Source organism: Ammospiza nelsoni, chromosome 3 (assembly GCF_027579445.1).
Source record: "Ammospiza nelsoni isolate bAmmNel1 chromosome 3, bAmmNel1.pri, whole genome shotgun sequence".
Classification (NCBI taxonomy): domain Eukaryota; kingdom Metazoa; phylum Chordata; class Aves; order Passeriformes; family Passerellidae; genus Ammospiza; species Ammospiza nelsoni.
The window spans coordinates 658,416-680,859 of NC_080635.1; the positions used below are offsets into that span (position 1 = coordinate 658,416).

Sequence of the window (22,444 nt, forward strand, 5' to 3'; positions counted from 1 at the left end):
GGCGGGCGAGGGGGGCGGTGCGGCACGTCCGGGGCCGTGCTTCCCGCAGGGCTTCTCCTTCCTGCCGGGGCGCGTTTAAACGTGTGAGGGCCGGGCGAGTGCTCTCCTCCCCGGGAAGGCTCCTTGGTAGCACCGTCCTTACTCGCTCGCTCCCGGGGCGGGGAGACGCCTCAGGTGCGCCGTGCCCGCGGTCTGTGCCCTCAGCCGCCCGCGCCTCAAGGTGGCTGGGTCCGGGGAAGAAGGAGTGGGCTGTGGGGGCTCCGTAGCGCGATGAAGGGAGGGGTGTTTGTTGGGGCGGGTTACACCTGCCAGGGCCACGGTGCTGGGCCGGGTGTGGGAGCATTTCCTCTCCGAGTTACAGCTTTGTAGCCGCTCAAACCAGTGAGGCGTTTTGGTATAAAACAGGAGTGTCCGTGAGAAATCCCATGGAAAGTAGTTTTTTTCCAGTTTCTCATTACATAAGGATTAATTTATTGCTTTCTTTGTGATGGTGCCACTTCTGAATACTATAAGGTGATCAGGCAAAGCTGCACAAAGGTAAAGCGGTGTCAGAAGCTTCACACCTTGCTTTGCCTGCAGTTTCAAAGTTCTGCATTGCCGTAGGAGCCCAGCTACTCATTGAATTTTATTAACTATAGGGGGGAAGGTGGATTTTGAACCTGCTTTTGGGCTTCTGATGCTTACCATCTGGGCAGTAGTGCTTGTAATTAGATAAAGCTTTGTTGTGTTTCAGATTTAGTATGCCAAAGCTCGAAGCAAATGCAGCAATTAACATTTCAGAATGTCTGAATTGAGGTTATTTTTTTGGTTCACAAAGTAAGGCTTTTTGTTTAGTGTTTTAGTCATCTGCTGCACTGCAATTAAAGGTATTAACATTCAGCTTCATCTGTTCAGTATTGTTATTATAGAGTAAGAAAAAAAGGATTTCTAGAATACGTTTAAAATAATAAATTATCTTTACCTAGGTAGATGCCAGTTTGCAATGGGTCTTAAAACCTTCTGGAAGGACAACAAAGTTCTGATTGTTATGGGAGCTAGCCTGGGGCTAGTGCACTGGGGCTGGTATTACTTGAAGTCCAGTCCTATTTTCCAAGTGAAGACAGAGGATTTTTCTCCAGACCGTGAGATTCTGGCATTCATGATGCAAACTGCTCGCAAAAGTAAAGAAAAATAGCATTAGTACTTTGATTTTTGGGTAAGTTGCCTAATTAGTTGTATCTGTGTCTCTGAGGGAGAAGATGAATTAATTGGGAATTTTCAAACATACAGCCTTGGTGTTCTAACTTTAGTCTTTTGGAGTTTTATCCTCCTTTGCAACTGAGTTAATTTTTTGTACCTACATGGACCCAAAAAGTGCATCATAAGTCTCAAAAACTACTGCTAAATCCCACATGATGAGATCAATTAAGTGAGAGGATTATATGTCTTAAAGATATTTTAAAACAAGTGCCAGTAACTTCAGGACAGCAATCAAACTCGTGTGACTGGATCTGTAACAGTGTCCTTTTAGGCTTAAAACTGCCCAGAAATAATTGTGACTGTGCATAGTAACATGTTTTGTGTTAGTAGGGATGGTGATTACAGCAGAGAAACAAAATGAAGTAAAAGTGTAAATACTGTAGAGTTCACATAGAAACATAAATAAGCACTGATTTCAGTTTTACTGTTGTAAGAACTGAAAAACTTTCTTTGTGGGCCTCTTGAAGTAAGAAACCTTTGTTTGAGCCAGAGTTCTTGAAGTTGTTTGAACATCAAAAGCTATTGTTTTTGTTGCCTGGGAAGCGCTGCTGACCAGTTGAGTTCTTTAGTTCTTGAGTAAAATCAGGTGGAAATTGCTGTAGTTTTGGTACTTCAGTGAAGTTGTGTGTAGCCTCCTTACAGACCTGCTGGTAAGGGTGCAGACCAGTGGTCAGAATTGAAGTTATTGATAAGCAGGTATAATTGATGCACTCTCTGTGTTTGTAGCAAAATCATATTAGTAGATTTCCTCAGTTAAAAAGCATTATAGAATGCATAGGCCAGTGGAGGTTCAAGAGGCCCAGTGCTGTGTCCTGCACTGGGGTCACAGCCCCATGCTGAGTTACAGGGAAGAGTGGCTGGAGAGGTTCCTGGGAATGCTGTGACAGCTGCTGAACGTGAGCCAGTGTGTGCTGACAGTGCCTGTCCCTTGTGCTCGGCACTGCTGGGGGACACTGAGGTGCTGAATGAGCCCTGAGAAGGGCAGTGCTCCTGTCAGCAGTGCTGAGGGAGCTCCGGGTCTCCAGCCCAGGGAGAGGAAGGCTCAGGGCAGCCTTATATTTTCCTACAACACCTGGAAGGAGGCTGCAGGCAGGTGGGGGTCAGTCTCTGCTCCCGAGTGACAAGTGCTGGGACAAGAGGAAGTGGCCTCAGGTTGCACCAGGGGGTGTTTAGATTGGATGTTGGGAAAACTGTCTTCACAGGAAGGGTTGTCGAGCACTGGCACAGGCTGCCCAGGGAGGTGGCTGTGTCACCATTCCTGGAGGTGTTTAATGGATGCATAGATGTGGCATTTGGGGACGTGGTTCAGTGGTGGCTTGGCACTGCTGGGGTTACAGCAGGACTAGACTTCAAAGGTTTTTTCCAACCTAAGTGATTTTTTTTATGCAGTATTTGTCCTTCTGTGACTTTTCCTGGTGAAAACTAAAATAGGTCAAGCTATACAATATTTTCATAAGAATATTTGTTATAACTCTGACTTAATATTCCAACAATTATTCTAATATCTTTCTGGTTTTTATTGTAGGTATAACTAAGCTTGAAGGTTTTCATCTGTGCCTGTTGCCAGAAAAGATGAAGAAAACTTCCTGGAGTAGAAAGAACTTTCTGCTTGTAGCAGGACTGTCACTTATAGGTGTTCATATAGGAAGCATGCTTGTAAACTTTGTTGCGAAAAAGTCTGCTCTATCTCATTCAGAAGCCAGAAGAGATCGTCCATAATGAAATAGCTTCCTGCTGTCACTATTTTTCTGTTTTGTAACATGATTTAAGCCTCATTTTAAGAGAGCTGTGATGAGTAGTTTCAGGAATGTTATACTGTTTTGCACTGAAAATAATCCTTACCTGCAAAGAATTAAAATGTACCACTCCTAAAATTTAAAAGTGCAATGAATTATAGATCCAAGTAAAAATGCAATGTGTTTTTGGCTAGAATTAAAATCTTACCTTCAGAATGTCTCGCCTTGAAGCTAGAAAGCCTCCGTTACTTATTAGCGAGCCGCTAACTAGAGATGTAGTGAGTCAGTCGCTGTTTCTGCTGAGTGGGATATTAAAATCTTCCTACGGTCCTGCTGGTCGACTCAAGCAGCTGCACAATGGTGTGGGGGGCTGTGTTTGTACCACTTCCCAGTCCTCGGCCCTCCTGGGGCGCCTTTCCCTCAGCCAGCCCGTGCTGCGTGTCCTGACAGCCTCTGTACAGAACCACGTGTCACGTTTCAGTGACTGTGGCTTGTTCACTGCTATTCTTTGCTGTGGCTTCATTGAAAATTTCAGGAGCCTGAATGTTGCACCTTTTACTCTCATTACAATAAGCAAGCATCTTCTGAGTCTGTGCGTGGACCACCTGAAATCTGAGTCCTGTGGTTGCCGGGTGTCTGTGGATTTTAGCAGTGTTGAGACCCTTGTTTGTTTGGTTCGGAGCATTTTAACAAGCAAACCTGCTTGCATGCTTAATAAAACTGAAGTTGATCATCTCACCTCACTGGTTTTAAGGGCTTTTATATTTACTGTTCCATGTCACGTTGGGACTAATGCTGCTTTAGGGAAGTGTGTGGTAATACCCGTGAAGGGTGGAAGAGTTGTGGATTCTACAGTTCTTCCTGGTCTGCTGATAGAAGCACCAGAAGTCCAGCTGGGAAAACCACTTGCTGTCAAAAGGACTGGTTCAGACATGATCAAGATTGCCCTTTTCAGTGTGTCCATGTCAGGGGACGGCTCTAACCCTGAGGAAGGAACTATAGCGGTCCATCACGGAGTTTCTCTGGAAGTGTCGGAGCTGAATCAGTTGCTGAACGTGGGGAAGCAGCTGGTTAAGGATGAGGTGGGCCTTGTGGTGTGCCAGAAGGTGATGCATCCCTCCTTGAAGCAGTACCTGAAGGAGCAGGGTGTGGTGGCTGTGGACAGGGCCGGGCTGTCCCTGATGGAGCCCCTGGGCCGTGTGACAGGTAACAGGCCAGTTCTCTGCTTGAGCCATTGTCCTGCAGCTGTCTCTGTGAGGGGAGTGTCACCTGGGCTGGTGTCATGGCAGAGGAAGGTCTTTTATTTCCCTCTACTTTAGCCACAAGCAAGAGTTGCTCTTTTCTAGTCCACAAGCCATTTTTCAAGGTGACTGGGTCTTCTGTGCAGGTCCTGATGGTGGCATACCACAGTTGTTATTACTGCTTGTGGCATGAGGGATATCCAGTTCCAGTTTGTTTTCAAACTTTGATTCAAGGCAAATGAAACAATTACTTTTTTTAATCTCAAATTGCCACCAAGTCTTGCACCCTGAATGTGTTGCTTTCTGTGATTTCCTGTGTGAATTGAAATGACAGGTATTGAACAATGTATATAACTTAAAAAGCCAAGAGGAGTAAAGGTGATGCCTTATGAAATGCATGAGCTAGCTCTTCTGATGCTGCCACATACTGTTTTCTCCTTTTTTAATTGACAGGTTCACAGCCTATAGCTTCCATACATTCATTGCCTCCTGGCTGTTATGGCAGCTTGAAAGATTTGTGTGTTGAGAGTTTTGCTTCAAAGCATTTTCTACATCTAATTCCTGGGGACACAGTTATCTGCAGCCTGATACTCTGTAACAGAAGTGAAACAGCATGGGATGAGTTGAAGGTAGGTAAATTTTCTTCAAATATTTTCTGGGAAAGTCATATTTTTAATAGAAAAATACTGAGAAATATGAAATACATTGAGTTTAGAAGCATAGTTTTTCAGTACATAAATTATTTGTTTCCAGAATTTCAAAATCCTTGAAGTGCTCATGTTCATTTAATGCCTCTGTTTTAATACAGGAAGTTATTTAGGGACAGGTACATCTTTACCTGTTCTTGAGGCCAGTACTGGATAAACATTCTCATTTTCATTACTTTATCTATGAGAACATTAAAATCAAAACTGCCTAGCAAAAAGCCAGCAGCAACACATACAATGATAGTCAAGCATTGTTTTGCATTGAACATTTGGTCTGGAAATGTCGTTGATACTGATTGACTTTTTATATATAGCCCTGTTTTGAAAAAAGAAGGGTTGAAATGCTGCTTTTTATTTCTGCTTTTCCATAGTGTGGACAAATAAAGACAATTTCTTATTAAGTGAACAAGGTCTGGAAATCTCTCAGCAGTTTTATATCCACATGTAATTCAACTTTATGGAATCTGTAGCAGAAACTACTGAAAATTTTATTCTGGTGTTTTTTTCAATGGGGACAAATCCTATTAATCATGATATGTTTAACAAGAATTTTCTGTGATTTTCAGCGTGTCTGTGAAACTGCAGAACACGTGTTGCAGTTAACAGTGAAGGAACCTTTGGCATTATTAGGAGGGGGCTGTACAGAAACTCACCTGGCTTCATACCTAAGACACAAGGTACGTAAGATGTAAGGGTTTTAAAGATGCTTAATGTACTTAAGAATTTATGTAGAATCACTGTGACAGTAAAACACTTGTTTCTTTCTAGGTTAATGTGGCATTTTGCTAACTACTAATATAAAATAAGGAGTCTATTTGAAGCACTGAGTTTTAATTATATCTCTTAAAATTAACACTATATTTGTACTTGTTGATCTTTCTTTAGGTATCTGTTGTAGTAACTGCATGTTTTTAAGTGTTGAAAATATGTAGGGTTTTTATATTGAGAGATGATCATGCAGAACTCTGCTTTGACTCTTTCCTATCATGGGATAATAATGAAACATTTTTTAGTTAGAACTGAACCATCTGTTTTGGGGGGGAAAAAAGCAGCAGTATGATACATGCTTAAAATTACTTCTGTGAAACTGTGTTCTAACTTTGCTTTCCTGGTTCTGGTTTCTTTTTTAGAGCTACAGCCTGCCTGCCAGCACTCTCAGAGACCTGGGTTGTTCTCAGACACAGTACCGCCTGGTTGCTGAGGGGTTTTGCCGCGCCCTCGAGTCTGTAGCTCGCGCTCTTAGTCACGATGGAGAAGAAGTCCTGACAGATGTGGTGTATGGGCACTGCTGGTTTGTTCCCCCCGGTTCTCCCTGTGTCTCCAGGTGGTCAGATTTAGTTTCCAAATGCAGCTGTGGGGCGAGTAGTAGCACAGAGGACCTCAGCTGGAGCTTTTTGCAAGGCCAGTCTGGCTCTCCTGTTTTACAGGGCTGCCCTCAAGAGCCCTCAGTAAAGGTTGCTGACCTCCGGGTTCTGGATTGCTTTGCTGCCAAGTGCAGCGGCCTGCAAGTAGCTCTGGAGACAGCCAACCTGATTTTGGATCTCTCATACATAATTGAAGATCAAAATTAGCTCTGATCTAACATGATTTGTGTTGTTTAGCAAGACAACACTGAATTGAAGGCAGGCTAATCTATAATGTGTTAAAATATTTGAATGGGTTAGAGGGTGGACAGCAGACAGAAATTTTAAATTCAACAGTTGGCCATTGAAAACTCCTCTCATTGTTAATCTGCTGTGCTCTCAAGCATTTTCAAATGTTCAACCTGTTCCCTCTGCATTAAGGAAAGTTTTGGATGTTGGTTAGCTCTGTGGCATCTTCAAAGGAATGGGAAAAATGGATTCACTTGCTGAGAAAATGTTATGTATTAGGGTTTATAGTGTCTCAGCAAAAGCTTTACACATCTAAAGAGACTTTTATATTACAGCAGAATTGAATCACTGGTATTTTTAATTTTGTAGGTAAAAAAGGCTTAGCAGATACCTTAAGCCACTTGTTTTTAAATTTGTCCTGAAGTTTTTGTTACCGTATACTATATGCAGATGCAGTTTCTATTTCTAAATGGTGAAAAATTTAAATTCATATTAGTAATTTATTTAGCAAGTTAGAAAAATTCAACCTGTAGCTCTTAACGTAGCAGGTAGGTAATAGAAGATTTGAAAATAAATGGCAGACTGGGTGGAAAAAACTTTTGTGAAGTGGACCTTGATTATCTTCTGTGGAATACAGGGCAGTGTATAATGAAGTTTCTGTCATTCCAGCAAAGCTGCAAGGATGTCCCACTTACCATTCAATTAACTCTTTGACTGTGCATGGCTTCTTTTAATGAAGTAAGGCTTTAAGCTGTTCAGACTTGTTTTGATCTTTAAATAAGACTGTAGACTGAATGATCAAAACTTTTTCTTATTCTCAGCTTGCATGCAAGATCAAAAAGGGTGCTACATTTTCTTATTTAAGCTCATTTTCTTTGCCACTTTTCTTCTCCCTCTTTGTTTTCAGTCACAGGGGACAAATCATGCATGGTGCATTTTCAGAAAACGTCCGACTCAGTTGTTGTCTAGTCTGCTTATTTTTTCCTGCTCTCTTAAGATTTTAATATATTTGTTTACTGCATATAATCAGTAGAATTGTTATATATAACTCAGTTTTGAAATATGTAATTAAAACCTGATCTTTCCAGGCCTTCTGTACAAAGTTCTTTTAATTTTGAGAACACAAGTAATCATTTTCTCCCTGGGAAAAAAAAATGAAGAGTTATTTAAAGTTCTTTATCTTTTTATGACCTGAAATGATTGCTTCAGTGCTGTAAGGCATACTTTGGGGACTTGTGCAAGAATGTTACAAGGCTTGAGAATGGAGGCTGCTGAAAGCTGGTTTGAAAGCTAATAAGGCTGCTTTCATATCTTGATCCTCCCATATGCCATGAACTATCTGAAAACATCAGGAATAATGAAGCCAAATGATGGTGCACATCTAAAGGCACAGAAGAATCTTGGTAATACTTCATCTAATTATGACTCTCCAGCTCAGAGTGCTGAATTATACTATTTGACTTCCTATAATAGCAGCTTGTTATGCAGTGTGGAAAATGTTCAGTTTAGTGACTACAGCTGTGAAGTGAAAATTAAAACAATATTCAAGCAGAAGCAGTTGTGAGTGTTCTTTTGTCTTGGTATCTGAAGGTCAAATCACAGGTCTTGAACCAGAGCTGACAATGATTTTTATTCTCCCCCCAAAAGAAAGTCACAGATTAAAAAACTGAAAAAATTAAATTTAATTTTTAAGTAGCTAAAAATCATTTATATGTGAACTAAAGATTTTTTTCATATATAGATAACTTTAATAACAATTAATTTTTGCCTTCTACTGTAGCTAAAAAGGATAAATAAGCAGCCTGCTCTGCTATTTATGGACAGTATAGGTTTAGTTCTCAGTTGTACTACAGTAGGCTTGAACCTTTAATGTTTCTTGTTGCCTCATCTTTGAGGGGTAACATAGGAGGAGTACAGCTTTGGATAGTTTTTAAAATCCACGTAAAAAGAATTTTGACTCAAATCGAACAGCAACATAAAGTAACTTTTTTGAACTTGATGTTTTCTAATAAAACTTGGGTGCAAAAATTGTTGGGTTTCCCTGTGTGTTTCAAATTGACAGAATGAAATATGGTCAGCTGTAATGCCACTGAGAAGCCACTCTGGTTTTATTCCTGTTCCCCTTGGCATTTGTTTGGAATTTGAGATCAGCTGTGTCAGACATATCAGCAATCCTTACTGTATCATGTCTTCAAAGTCTGTGCTCTGCTGTTCAGTGGATGTTTGTGTGATGCTAATCCTTGAAGACAGGCTAGAAACAGGTTTGTGACTTTGGGAAACTTCACCTTACTATATTGGTGGCATAACACTGGTTTGTTGGTTTAATTTTTTTTTTTTTTTTAATTCAAGTGTTTGGGTTTTTTTAGGCTGAGCAGCCACTACAGTGTTAGATCTGTCCCAGTAAGAAGGGTATTGATTGCTGTCAAAGCTTGTAAGGAAAATAGTGCCTGGAATATCACAGGCACAGCAGAGCTTGTACAAAACAATTCACACCTTACCCAAAACCTGTACTCTTGAGTTTTACTTGTGCCCGTATTTTGCTGTGCTGGTTAGCAAAATGTGGTATTTATCACATTTTCAGCAGTGCCATGAGATCTGAGTCATGTAAGTATTACACTCTTGAATATCAGAAAAATCAATGTCTTTGAGTCAATGTCGTAGCAAGAACTTTAACTGGATCTGTGTTTACTGCTGTTCTGAAGATGCAGAAATAGTCTGACTTTATTGCAAAGGGACTGCCTCCAGCATGCTTACAATCTGCCAGCCAGACTTTTTGAGAAGCCATATTACAATGGGTAGTTCTAGAATATTAGTAGCTTCTATCCATTATTGTAAATACAAGTCATTTCTATACAAGTCATTTTTCAGCAGGGACAAGTTGCACAGTACTAATAAATAACTTTTTGACCAGTAACACTGTGATCTTAAATTCTCAGTTAAGAAATAACTTTGCTTTTTGTCTGTATGCATTGCCTGGTTTAAATTAGTCTTGCACATCATAAGCTCAAGAGCATATACAAATTTATTCTCTATGCTGGAAGCAGAACTGTAGTTACAGTGTTTGTAAGTACAGCCACCATGTCATTATTTCAGGCACCAGTAAAATTAAGTGCAGAACGGGTTCCAGGATTGGGCTGCTTGACCTAATCATTAAACTCATTTTATTTTCACACCTTACTGCAAACATCTTTATAAAGTTGAGCTTTTAAATCTGCTTGCACATGAAAAGCTTTTATTCAAGCTTTTATCATGTGCCTCGAAGGCCCCAGCTATTTGTGTCTGCCTTCTGGAAACTGATTACCAGTGTCCTTGTTATTTTTTGTCTGGACAACATCAGCTCTCTTCAGGTACACGTTAAATACACATTAAATACTAGCTGCCCTTTTTTTTTTTCTTTTTCCTAATATTATTACATGATGTCTACTAAGCATTTGTGTGGCAGCACTGTGATGTCAACAGCTATTCCTGATTGGTAACCCTCTTTTTATAAACCATTATATTTAGTCTCTTCAAGGCTTTATGACATTGGTAGACCAATATGTTATCCCTGATAAAAAAACTGTGAGGTGTGGGGAAAACTGAGTTCCCTAATCTGTGGCAATGACTCTGAAGGACCCTGAGTCACCATTTGCGTGTGGGCTGTGCAGGCCCTGCTGATGGATGGTGCACTCGGGCAATGGCTGAATGGTTTTTTCAGGGAATTGTAGCGACTATGGTACCTTCAGTTCTTGGAAGACTTCATGACTTATTTAAGAGCCAGAAACAAAACTATTTCACTGTCATTTATTACTTTGTAACTAATATTCTTCCTGCCACACACCTGCCCAGCCGCTTGCTCATGCCTCAGCTCAACAGAGGGAGAAAATGAGATGAAAAGCCTCCTGGGTCCAGATAAGGCTCTCCTGCTGTGTTTCCCACTCTTCTCCCCTAAACTGCTCGCTGCCAAGTGGCATTTTGCCCTTTTTTAGATGTGTTTAAGGAGAGCCGCCACAGGCGCGGGGCGGCTGCTGGAGCCCCCTGCTCCCCACAGGGCTCCTGAGGGGCCCCACGGGCGCCATTTTGAGAGCCCTCACGACGGCCGCTGGAGGGTGCGGAAAATCGCTGCGTTTAATGAAACCTGGAAATCACTAGGGCTGCCAACAAAGCCCAGTCCTGGGAAAGGTGCTGGGAAAATGGGGTTTTCCCCTGTGCAGCGAGTGCTTCAGGAGGGACAGGCACCCTTGAGAGCTGACCTCAGAAAAGGGACAAAGAAAAGCCCGGCTCCTTTGCCAAGGGTGGTGTGAAGCCAATGGTTCCTGATGGCGGTTATGCAGGGCAGCTGTGACAGACTGCCCTGATCCCCTCAGAGATAGATCCCACCTGCGGAGAAGCAAGGGTGCATGGTGTGCTGAAGGACTGGGGAGCTTTGGGGATTTGGGCACTTTCTGGGAAGGCGAGATCGCTTCCCAGTAGCTTTGAAAAGGGGAAAGGCCCAGCAGCGCTTCATGAGGGAGCTCCCACGTACGAGCACCTACCCGCAGCCATGAGGGCTCCTCAGGAGTGCCTGAGGACACGAGCATAGGAGAGAGACAGGATTGACCCACGGCCCCTCCATCATCATGTGAGCTGCAGTCTGCAGGGTGACTCCAAAAAGTGAGTTTTAGTTTACTTACATTTACATTTTCTTTGCACCAGCACTGTGCCCGCTAAGCAAATGGTTGTGTGACATGGCTGGCTGTTGATGCCAGCCCTTTTCCTCTCTTTCTGCTTTCCATTGCTTCATTTTTAAGCAATGAAATGTTTTTTTCTCTAACTAATGAAGGTGGGAGAAATTCTTCACTTGCTTTTGCATACCTTAACCCTGGTATGCTGTATGTGTTTCTTCTTTGGGATCGCTAGCGAAGTGAGGAAAAGAACGATTTTCAGTTTTTACTTGAGTTCTTTTTGGATATTTAAAATCATGATCCTGGGAAGCATGTCCTGAAACTGCCTGTCCTTGCATCACTGAAGTGTCATGTAGTTGCAATCAGCATTGCACTGACTTCCATGGTTTGTGTTTGACCCAGATATCTTTGCTGAATCAGGTTTTGAACTGTCCTGTCATGATGCTTTACTTGTAATTGTGAATTTGTCCATAAATTATTCTGTTTTGTTCCATAAATTGTTTGGTCTGGCCAGTCAGATGTGTTAATGTTCTACAGCTGGAACATTTCTAATTGAAAGTTGTTTTCAGCTGAAACAAGGTTATTTGGGTAATAGCTCTGACAGCTGAAGATGCTCTTGCTGTTTCTTACCTTTGAAATTAACTAGGTAGAAGAATATAATACAAAATGCTACAAAAGTCGAATACTTGAACCCTATATTTAATAATCCAGAGCAGAATTCTGAGGGGACTGTGAGTGCACATGTCCTGGTTTTAGGTGTTAAGAAGATCTGTTGTGTCTGTTGAATCAGAATAGCTGCTAAATGAAAAATCCTTCTAAAACTGCATGCACAACAGCAGATGTCACTCCAGTTTTTAGTTGGGTTCGCAGAGAAGGATTTGCTTCACTGCAAGAATAACTCTTGCATGACATTATTGCTTAGGTTTAATATCATGTGTTGAGGAATAGATGGAACACATCACAGAATTTCTGAGATTAACTGATGATTGCTGGGGTAAATACCAGAGAAATGCTGTGTTTCTGGACTCTCTCCATTTGGAGCTGAGTGTTTTGGCATGGGGTAGAACCAGTTTGTGAAGAGCTGTGGGCAGTGAGCATCAATACACACCCTATGCATGGTGTGTGTTTAAGGCAGTGGGGCTCTCTGTTAACTGAGAGGAATGTGCAGCTGCATGGCTGAACTGATCTAAGAGTTTTGAGATTGTATTATAATTAAGTATATTTTAAGCAAACTACAGCAAACAGTCTGAAGGAGCACTTTGTTTCAGTGTTCATACTTTGGTCATAATAATTGCTAAATTTATCCAAAATTCATGTAGGATTTCAAGTTTCAAGTTTCTGGAAGTAGTGCTGATTGAAGCAGGCACATCTTGTATGACTTTATATGTACTATGTGTTGCAAAGTGTACGATGTAAGTTTTTATCTGTACTATAATATTTTATGTGTACTTTGTAAATGTGCTATCTAAGGTTTTATGTGTACTATGTGTTAGGCCAAAAATCTCATGGCAAGGTGGTAGAATAGGTTTCCTGAACACAAAAAGAAACATGAACATCTACAATCTTAAAAATGTGGTTTTGGTTGGGTTTGCACACTGGAAGGGGATCGAAAACCTCCCCTGCTACTGGCCCTAAAGACACTAGAGTAGAAAGCAAGATTATTTCTGTATCATAGGTTACTTCTAGTTGCCTAAAACTATGTCTTGTGGGCATAAAGTCATCCAGAGCTACATCTGTCTGAATCTAGTGCCTGCAGAGAAAGGAAGGTAGTTGTTTTTACATTAGAGGAAGAAAAGAAAAAAAAATTTATGATATTAAAATGCATTTTAGGGGGAAAAGGAATGGTTGTACCTCTGCAAAAATCCAGAGGTGAGTTTCCATTTTGCTGACAGACGTTTGGCTTGAAGTTTTGGGTAGTGAAAAGTGCTGCAGATAGTTATCTTTGTAACAGGTTAATATGAAATGTCTCTTGAATGTGCATACCACATACAATACAAGGATGACTTGCAATATTGGGAAACAGGGATTTATTTGCCATGATGCTTTGGTCATACCTAGCATTGCTGCAGGGTGCCAGGCAGGTGATATTAAAGGACTCAAAATAAAATACTTATCTATATTTACAGCTTCGGATAGAGAATATTTGCCAGCCTAAGTGTGACTGTGTGTAGTGACTGGCAAAGCCAGCAATAATTGTAAGGCACGAAATCAATTCCATAGCTGTAACAAATACAGTTTAAAAAACAGCCATGAAACACAGAGCAGGGTGGATTTGGAGCCACAGGCCAAGAAATTATTTCTCTATAGGGTGGAAAGAAAACACTCAATTTTATCATAATTGTGTAGTAAGGCTCCCTGAATAGAGAATTAGATTCATGTTTTCAGGTAGAAAAAGCATAGAGTTGTTTGGCAAGGCCACCCTGGTCATAACTGTGTGTGTAGTAGGAAGAATACCTGGTCAAAAAATCAGTTTATTGAATATATAAGTTTGAACTTCATTGGGTAAAGATGGGCAAACTCTGTTCCACATGCTTGTGATCATTAATCAATGATTGCACATGTCGCTTGTGATCATTAATGTTTAATCATGAATTTAACCAAATTCCTCGCCAGACATGCTCTCACTAGTTGTCACAGGAACGAAAGACTGTCCCTGCCTGGTGCTCTGGCTATCAGGGAAGTTCCAGCTGAACAGGATGTTTATCGCTGTTAGGGACAAGTGACTTAGCTGAGAACTCGTGCCATAATATAACAGCCAGGAGCAGAAATGCTGTGCCTCAGCCTGTTCCTGGCAGAATGCTCGGGGACACGTTGGTAATGAGCAGAGCTGACGAGATTCCCTCAGCAGCAGGTTCTGGCGTGGTGAGTTTGAAGGTGTGCGTGCTTCTGGGGGTTGTCAGGGCGAGGCGGGCCGTGCTCTGCCTGCCCAGCTCGGGTGGAGAACCTGGGGATGCTGCTTGGGAAGCGCCTGCCTTGCAGAGAGCCCCAGGCAGATGGTGAGAGTGGGATCTGCTGCCTTCCCAGAGACTGCACAAGCACTCCCTGGTTTCTTTTGGCCCTGCACAGTGTGCCAGGAGGTTGTTGTCATAGTGCTGAGTACTCAGCTTAGCTTGGAGGAGCTGGAGTTGATGAAATTCTGTCCTTTCCAATGAATAGTGTGCTTGCTTTTATTGTGATTGTTTGTGTTAAGCTTTTTTTTTTGCCTCCTTTTCTTGAAATGGTGGGATTACAGTGACTCGTCAGGTAAGAAAACATAAGAATCTGATTTTTATTCCAATTTTTAAAAAATTGAATATGCAAAATTTGGGCCAGATCCTAGAAATGTCTGTTTCTTTTTGGTTCTGGGATATGAAAAGGTGTCATTTTCCCATCACCATGTTGGAAATTTGGTCTGTTTCTTGACACTGTTTGAATACAGGAAGAACTAAGTAAGATACAGACCAAAAGGACCATTTTCTCTGCCCTCAAAAGATCCAAGTGATGATGAGACACAAGGTAAGCACACTCTCAGCTGAGATACAATTATCTTCATTCTCTACAGTGGCCTTTTAAGTGCTGAGGGAAGAACAGCAAGAACTCTCCTGGACAGCTCTTTTAGCTTCTGGCAATCAGCAATTTAGGGACTTCTGGGTCAGGCTGCATCTGGATTGTCAGTTTTAATGGGCACTCATAGGGTGATTTCTCAGTAACGCGTAAATGTGGGTGTCTTTAGGTTTGTCTTTATTTGGAGGAACTAAACTCTGGCTCAGAAGAAAAGAAGAGGACAAAACAGTGCTGAACTGAGATTTCAGATGATGAAGGAGCATGTCTAGGGCTGAGCATTTTTGTGTGAGTTTTAAGAGCAGTACCTAAAAGCCATGGTGAAATACTGATGTGGCAAGAGGAGATCCAAAAGTGTATATATGGAGTGTCTGTGAGCCCCTGGGTCACGCTTCAGTGGCAGAGTTTCAGTCTCTGTTTTTGTCAGAACAGTGTGAGATCATGGAGGTCACTTTTATCTGTGTTGGGGACAGAGCAGAGGGCTGAGCTGGAGAGCCAGAGAGATTTATTGCATGAAAGCAGGGAAAGAAAGATGTGCCTGTCTGTTCTTGAGTTCTCTAGGTGTCTGTGTTTTGCCCACCCAGGCTCAATGCCATCTCTTCAGAGCCCCCAGCATCAGATGGTAAGTCATAATACAAATTATTTAAGAATAAAAAAGAGGTTTAGAGTTGAAGTTACCCAGGGCACTTACTTCATAGTGGATGTGCTCCAGACTGGGGTTATTCTGCAGTAGCAAGTATTTAAAGTGATGTATGCTCCTGATGTGTAGATGGTCCCATTGCTCTGAATGAACCAATGTAGTGAGTTACAAGCATGCAGTGTTACACGGTACAAGCAGGCAAAACACAGATTAAAAAATACAACCGCCAAGCACGGTGTTGGCTGGACAAATGACCTGTGGTGGAGTAGTGAGCTCTGTGCCAGGAGCAGCCTTGAGTCATTCTTAATGGGAGTGCCGGTGGTAAGAGACCACAAGCTGAACCTGAGCCTTTTGAGAGGAAGAAATACATGTTTATTTCTGGGTTTTATTAAAAAAAAGGAAACAAAAAAAATTATTCAGTCAAAACTGTCTGCATACAAAAGAAGAGGGGCCCAGTGAGGCTCACTTAGATAATCCCTACAACAGAGCAAGGGTAGGGAGATGTGGCTTCCCACTGGGTTAGAAAAGCAAGCCTAATTTAGGATGCTGTAGGTCACACCTTAGGTAGGAGAAGGTGGTATTTGATCTTTTGTCTCTTGAGTCCTAAACTCACATCGTGCCTACAGAGGGCCTGAATTTTTCTACTTTACATCCACGTCCTTATGAATTAAAGAGTGTGTGTTTGATCTGGGTGTTTGGGATTTGGCAGCTTTATATCATAGCTCTCTCATACCTGTGTGTGAATTTAATACTGAAGTCCATGCTGCATTAAAGGTTGAAACCTTTGAAATGCCCTTGATAGGGAGGATGAGAGATTCCATTCTTCTAGACTTAGCTTCTTTTGCAAATTGTTAGACTGGGGAAACCATTAGAGAGAAAATCTGTGCTTTTTGCTGAATTTATGCCTGGAGAAACTATGCAAATCAAAGAAAAGATTTGCTGCTCTGCTTTTCTTCCCTCTGCTATTTGTATCCTTTAACACTTCTGTCAGCTGCAGATGGGCAATAAGTGAAGGACAGAGAAAGTGGCAGGTGTTCAATCCTTCCAAAGCCTATCTGGTTTTAGTAGAATAAATTAAAAAAAAAAACTGAAGAATTTGGTTGCTATGATAAAGCTAATTCATCAATTACTCCACCTTGCTGCAATGCTGTCATGGGACTACAGGCAGACTGCTGTGGCAAGGCAAGCACCTCAGTCCCAATCCTTCAGTTTAATTTGCACAAAGTGCTTGTAAAATTTGATATGTTGGTAGAGTTGGGTTGCAAATGTACGTTTTACATTTCTCGTGGTACTGCACATACCTGTTTCCAGAGCAGCTTGGGCCTTAGCAGTGTTTCTCCCTTGATCCCAATGCACCAGTGAAACACTTCAGTATTGCTTATATTGGTAATATTAAATGTACAGAACACAGCTGTTGAACTTGGGTTCTCTAAATATTTTAGTTCTGGCTGGTGGGAGGGAATAGTGAGACCAAAGAGGTCAGTACCTCAGTGCTCTGGCCTGTCCCTGTGCTTTCATTGCTGAGCTCCAACAGTTTAACCCACAGCCCTTTAATGCACTAAAACAATACTGAGCAATGAACTGGGGGTTTCAGTAGCTCATTTGTAGATGTTTCAGTCCATTGTGTAGTGGGTGTGGGTCAGCTGTTCAACAGATGTCTTTGAGCCATTTTCCATGCCAGCAGTCAGCCTCTCCTCTGTCTTTCTAGTTATCCTCTTTGGAATAAACAATTCTGTTCTCAGGGAGCTTTTTTGCTTTGCTGGTTTGTTTTGGCCAAGGACCGTTTTTGGAAAAGAAGAGCCAGAGCAGTATAAAGTTGGTTTTAAGCAAACCATAATGACACTGTAATATTTTGCACTAATATTCAGCTGTTGGCTGTCTGTGTGGCACACAGTGCTCCAGGGAAGATCTAGCCTGGATAAACAAAGGGAGGTAAAGCTGGAGAGCTTGTCTTACTGAAAGCTGTTTATTTGGAGCTCTATTTATAACTGTTTTCTTTAATAAATACCTCTGTTTAGGAGCTACTGTTATGCCATATGTTTCAACAAATCTCATCTCAAGCAAGTCCTGATGGATGAAAAACATTTTATGAAATGTCTAGTCTGTTGGGTTTTTTGCCTGAAAAGGTAAAAGTAATATATTAAGTCATGCACAGTGTATCCAGATGTTTTTCTGAGATGTACCCCAAAAACATGGATTTCTGATGATTTTAAAAGCAGAGAAGATAGAAATACACTTCATTGGTCTGTCCAGTATGAATGCAAATAGCAATTTCCATAATGACAGTGCAGAACTAGTTCCATCTTTTTTTTCCTGAGGTCAGGTGAATCTACTGCTTTTGGATGGCAGGTGCTGTTTCTTTCACTCAAAGTTTTGTATCGAGGACAGGTTGGATGGGACTCTGAGCATCCTGGTTTAGTGGAAGATGGCTCTACCCATGGCAGGGGAGATGGAATCAGATGGTCTTTGAGGTCCCTTCCAACCCAAACCATTCTGTGAGTGTTCAATGCTTCTATCATATGCAGGACAATAATCCAGCCTTGGAGCAGTGCCATATAACATGCAGCATCCGATTACTCCTGGCTCAAGCAAATCAGAAAATAGAATCAGGTTGGAGGGGCCTTAAAGCTCATCTGCTTCTGAGCCCCCTGCTATGGGCAGGCAGGGATGCCACCCACTCGATCAGGTTGCTCAAGAACCCCTTCCAACTTGGTCTGGAATGTTTTCAGGGATGGGGTACATCCACAACTTTTTCTGGGCAGCCTGTTCCAGTGTCTCACCACCCTCACAGTAAAGGATTTCTTCCTAACCTCTAATCTAAACCTATTCTCTGTCATTTGGAAGCTATTCCTCCTTGTCCTATCACTCCATGTCCTTGTCAAAAGTCCCTCTCCAGGTCTCTTGTAGTTGCCCTACAGGTACTGAAATGCCTCTGTAAGGTCTGCTTGGAGCCTTCTCCAGTCTGGACAGCAACCCTCCTCATGTAACCCATCCTTTGTTCTTTGTGTTAAAATGTGTGTTTCAATAATTCCTCGCTTCAGTAGGTGCTTGTTACCGTGTTTCAACACTTCTATTTTTGCATGCTGATCACAAAGGCAGTAGCTGGTCATGGACTCTAAGTCATCTCATAATGAGTCATTTTGACCTCCTGTATTTCACAGGTAAAGTGACTGTGACTTTACAGCCAAAGGGACACAATCTCCAGAAGGCTCCAGCCATTATCTTTGTAAAAGAAACAGCAGCATTCAGATATCTGCACTCCTCAAAGCCTGGTTCAAAGCAAAAACCACCAGTCATCTCTGCCAGTCATCCCGTGGTAGGCTTGTGGTTTTCTAACTGCTTCACACCCACTCACAGCTCCCTGGTGCTGTGACTCAGCTGCAGGAATGCTTCTGTGCCTGGCCTAGAGCTACACGTGTCACTGTGCTGTTGTCAATCCACATCCAGGCAGCGCTCTTGCTTCTGGCAGATTTTGGTTCCTTGGTGTGCCCTCTGAGCAGGGGGAGCGGGGAAGCTCTGCACAGGCTCCTGCTCGTCCTGAGCCTTCTATGAAAGGGAAGGTGCTGGCTCTTTTGTCCTTGCTGAGCTTCCTGTGTGCTCCAGCCTCTCTGCTGCCTGACAGGCTGTCTCTGCTGGTTTTTCTCAGTTCCCTTGTGCCTAACAGAGCCAGAAACACATTGTTTCCTCTGGTAAAAAATAAGCGCTGTGACTCCCCAGTTTCTTGCATGTTTTCTCTGTGCGCACTTCTCCTCTGCCTGTGGCGATGGGGTGTCTTATCACTGTAGCTGATCCTGTGCTTGAGTGTCTTTGGTGTTTTCTGTATCAGTGTATTGTGTCAGCAGAACTTCATTGGAAAAAGAAGAAAAGTGTCTTTATGTTTTTCCTGGATAGTTTGTTCCATCAGCTTTGTTAATTGAATGTGGGAATCTTGAGGGCAGAATTGACAAAAGTCAACTATTCAATATGCTCTCAGAATTCAATGCTATAGTCAATAAACTGCTTGGTAAAAGAAAAAATTCTGGGGAAATATATATTTTGTTGCTGAAGTGTTCTTGTTATAAAAACATTGGAGTTTTGCACAGAGAAGAACATAAAGTAAAACAAAATAGCAAAGTCCTTTTTGTTGCTGCTGTTTTAGTAGCACAGAGCAAATGAATGTTTAACATGAAAGAAAATATAGATAAGATTAAAGTAATCATTAACTAAACCACTTCACTGCAGGAACTTGATTGGATCCATTTGAGACTACTGCATTGTGATATCTGCCTCTTCAGCCTGTGGGCCTGGTTAAAATACAGTGGAGCACTACTCCATCACCCAAGGATATGAAGAAAGTAGGATTACTGCAGGGGTTTTGAGGAAAAGATCTGGTGCTCTGTAATTTGAGTGTTTAGACAGTTTGAGTGGGCTCATCAAATTAAAGGTTGCTTAATAAGAAAGAGCATTAAGTGGCTGCCTAAAATTACTATATAGCAGTTACAAGAATTTTTAAGGAATATATTCTACAGGTGTATTTGAAGGTAATGGAAAGTTTTGGTATAATTCTGTTTAAAATTCAGGTAAGAAACTTGTGGAGAACAGAACTGTATGGAGCTAGAAGGAATATCAGATATTGCAGGACACAGAATTGCTTTTATCTTTCACAGGACTCCATAATGTGCTTGGTTTCAATGAGTTGATCAAGAGAGTTCCAGGCTTAGCCAGCCAAAACAAGGATGGGTTTGTTTGCTGGATACCAAAATAACTTCTGCTATTGACTTTTGTTGCATTATTCTATCTTAAAGTATTAAATATTTAAATACAATATGATATGGATGCAGGGCGAATTCTCTGTTCAGACTGCTGTGCACAAAGACACAAAATTCCTTGGCTTGCATCCTCAGGAATACAAAAACATATGGGCAATCACAGAACAAATTACCAGGATTTCTGGCCCAGTGATTTGCTGGAGAAATGAGTGTTGATCATTCTTCAGTCTTTTATTTCTTCAAGTGGTTGCCAATGTTGCCTCTGCTTCCTATCCAGATTAATCCAACCTTTTGAAGTAAAATTTTCAAAAATGCTCCTTGTCAGTGATCTTCTGAATTTAGACATATTTTAAAATGCTGCCATTTCTTCTCTAAAATAACTGAGGTGTTTTTTGTCTGTATTTTGGGAGTTTGATAGTTCCCTTTTTGAACCCAAATCAGTGCCTTCCTTTTTTTCTCTCCTTACATTGCTCTGAGCTCATGAAAGACATCCAGAAGTACAGAAAGCCTGACCACATTCTTAGAGCTCTCTGAAGATCTGATTCTCTTCATCCCAGTAGTAGCTTGACTATTATTAGCTGTACTGATCTTTGTGCCTTGATGTTTTTGGGGAGCTTCTTCAAGTGGTGTTTGGTCTCTCTGCATTCTCAGATGCCTGTTGTACATTGTTGTTCCTAGGAAGGCCTCTGAACCATTGTAGTGGCAAACACAGCAGAAAGGTCCTGGAGAAATCGGATTAAAAGGGCAGTGGTGTGCAGGCAGCTTTGTTTAATGCACAGCAACATCTGAGGCAGTACAGGACCCTCTTTGGCTGTGATTGTAGAGCATGAACCACCAGAAGGCTGCTGAACATTGGACTGCTCTGAGAGTTGGGACAAAAGATGAACCCTGAGTCTCTGAGATCTGTGTCTGGAAACTGGAAAATCGGTTACTTTGGCTGAGATACTTCTCTATTCTTTAAGAAAATTCCATTTTGGAATCAAACCACAACAAAAAATCATAGCTGCGGTACTCTGGTAAAATATAAAAAAAGAAAGTCTGATTGCTTAAATGATAGAAACTAATAGTAAATGTCAAACTCAACCTCAAAGAAGTAACAAGTGAATTAATTTTGATTCTTTCTTCTCAGTTAGGAGAGGTGCCTCCTTTTCAGTTGGACTGCTTTACTTTACCTGTGTTTCATCTTGTCCTGTCAGTCTTCACAACATCAGCCAAATGTGTTCTGGGAAGTTGTCCACTGCACTGACCTTCCTAATTGTTTGTTTTATTTTGCTTTCATATATGTGCTTGTATAAAAATGTACATGAATGTTGTTTGTGGTTTGTTTTGGTTTTTTTTGCATGGAGCTCTAGTCAAGAGAAGCAGTGGTCAGGAAATGTTAATCTTTGGTTGAGTACAAATCATGTCTACAGCAGAGAATCAAATTTGTTAATGTGCTCAAAAATGTGATGTTTTTGACATATTTGGATCATAAGTAAGGTCTTCCTTTACTTGTGTGCTTGTGCAGCTAATAGAATTATAGAAAGGATATTGTATGTGCAACAGACTAAATGCAGGCATTGCACATCAAGAAACCTGTCCCAAATTCCTGTTTTTCAGATAATCTCTAACCTTAGTTGCTAAAATACACATATCTTCATGCCTATTTCCTGATCTTGAGTGTCCTCTTGGTTATTAGAGTGTACATAAAGAGCCACACAGTTGCATCTTTTGATGGCAGTTTTATTGTATATCTTTCTAGTGTATTCCTTATAAACCACGGTGCAAATTTCCATTCTTTTTGCCTAGAAAGTCTGGAGTACTCATCTACTGCAGTGTTAATTAAGCAGATGTAATGATTTAACTGGCAGATACACAGAATTTAAGATTTCTGTTTTGAAGCAATAGAAATAGGCATACCTATACTCCTGCAAAAAATTCCATGAGCTTGGCTTCTTCCTGCAGTTACAAACACATGGAGTCCCAGTTTTCAGTTTAAAAAGAAAAAAAACCAAACAAGTGCACTGATTGCAATGCAGAGAAGCTTGAAATTATGAATCTGACGGTTTCCAAGCAGGCAAAAACCTGTAACTATAAAACCAGTGTTTTGGTCTACCCTGTTATGAAGTGGGTGCACTGGAGTGGCATTAAAGGTCTGGCATGACTATGATTGGTTTTAAAGCTGTTAGACTCGTGTGTGCTGGGGGACTCAAGTGGGGAAATCACAATGAGTTTTGTCCTAATGAGGCATAAGAAGCACATCTTCTTTCCCCCCTGACGTGTGAAGTGAGACCCAGCACTGCTGTGTCTATTTGTGCTCCAGCTGCTCTGGGGTTTTCAATTATTTTTTACTTTTTTCCACTTCACACTTTCCAACCT

General features: G+C 41.4%; 2 protein-coding genes across 5 annotated transcripts; both read left to right on the plus strand.

Moving 5' to 3' along the window:
* Positions 1-25: 25 nt before the first annotated feature.
* On the plus strand, positions 26-3,006 carry LOC132070762 (uncharacterized). 4 transcript variants are annotated; one of them, XM_059467782.1, is made up of 3 exons: positions 26-174; positions 966-1,195; positions 2,765-3,006. In XM_059467782.1, exon 2 carries the CDS (start codon positions 983-985, stop codon positions 1,172-1,174), a length of 192 nt encoding a protein of 63 aa, XP_059323765.1. In that variant the 5' UTR covers positions 26-174; positions 966-982; the 3' UTR covers positions 1,175-1,195; positions 2,765-3,006. The 4 variants fall into 4 exon arrangements, with proteins under 4 accessions (XP_059323765.1, XP_059323764.1, XP_059323766.1 ...); XM_059467781.1 differs by having other exon boundaries at positions 96-220; XM_059467783.1 differs by having other exon boundaries at positions 125-220; positions 970-1,195.
* On the plus strand, positions 2,974-8,069 carry MKKS (MKKS centrosomal shuttling protein). The gene is made up of 4 exons (XM_059467773.1): positions 2,974-4,181; positions 4,670-4,845; positions 5,490-5,600; positions 6,054-8,069. The coding sequence occupies exons 1-4, from the start codon at positions 3,191-3,193 to the stop codon at positions 6,492-6,494; spliced, it is 1,719 nt and encodes a 572-aa protein (XP_059323756.1). The 5' UTR covers positions 2,974-3,190; the 3' UTR covers positions 6,495-8,069.
* The last annotated feature ends 14,375 nt before the right edge of the window (positions 8,070-22,444 follow it).

Bases quoted from the DNA above. Each gene is read 5' to 3' on its own strand.
- LOC132070762 (XM_059467782.1), top strand. From the start codon at position 983: ATGGGTCTTAAAACCTTCTGGAAGGACAACAAAGTTCTGATTGTTATG.
- MKKS (XM_059467773.1), top strand. From the start codon at position 3,191: ATGTCTCGCCTTGAAGCTAGAAAGCCTCCGTTACTTATTAGCGAGCCG. The intron at 4,182-4,669 runs GTAACAGGCCAG...TTTAATTGACAG, and splicing joins GCCCCTGGGCCGTGTGACAG to GTTCACAGCCTATAGCTTCC. The intron at 4,846-5,489 runs GTAGGTAAATTT...TGTGATTTTCAG, and splicing joins CAGCATGGGATGAGTTGAAG to CGTGTCTGTGAAACTGCAGA.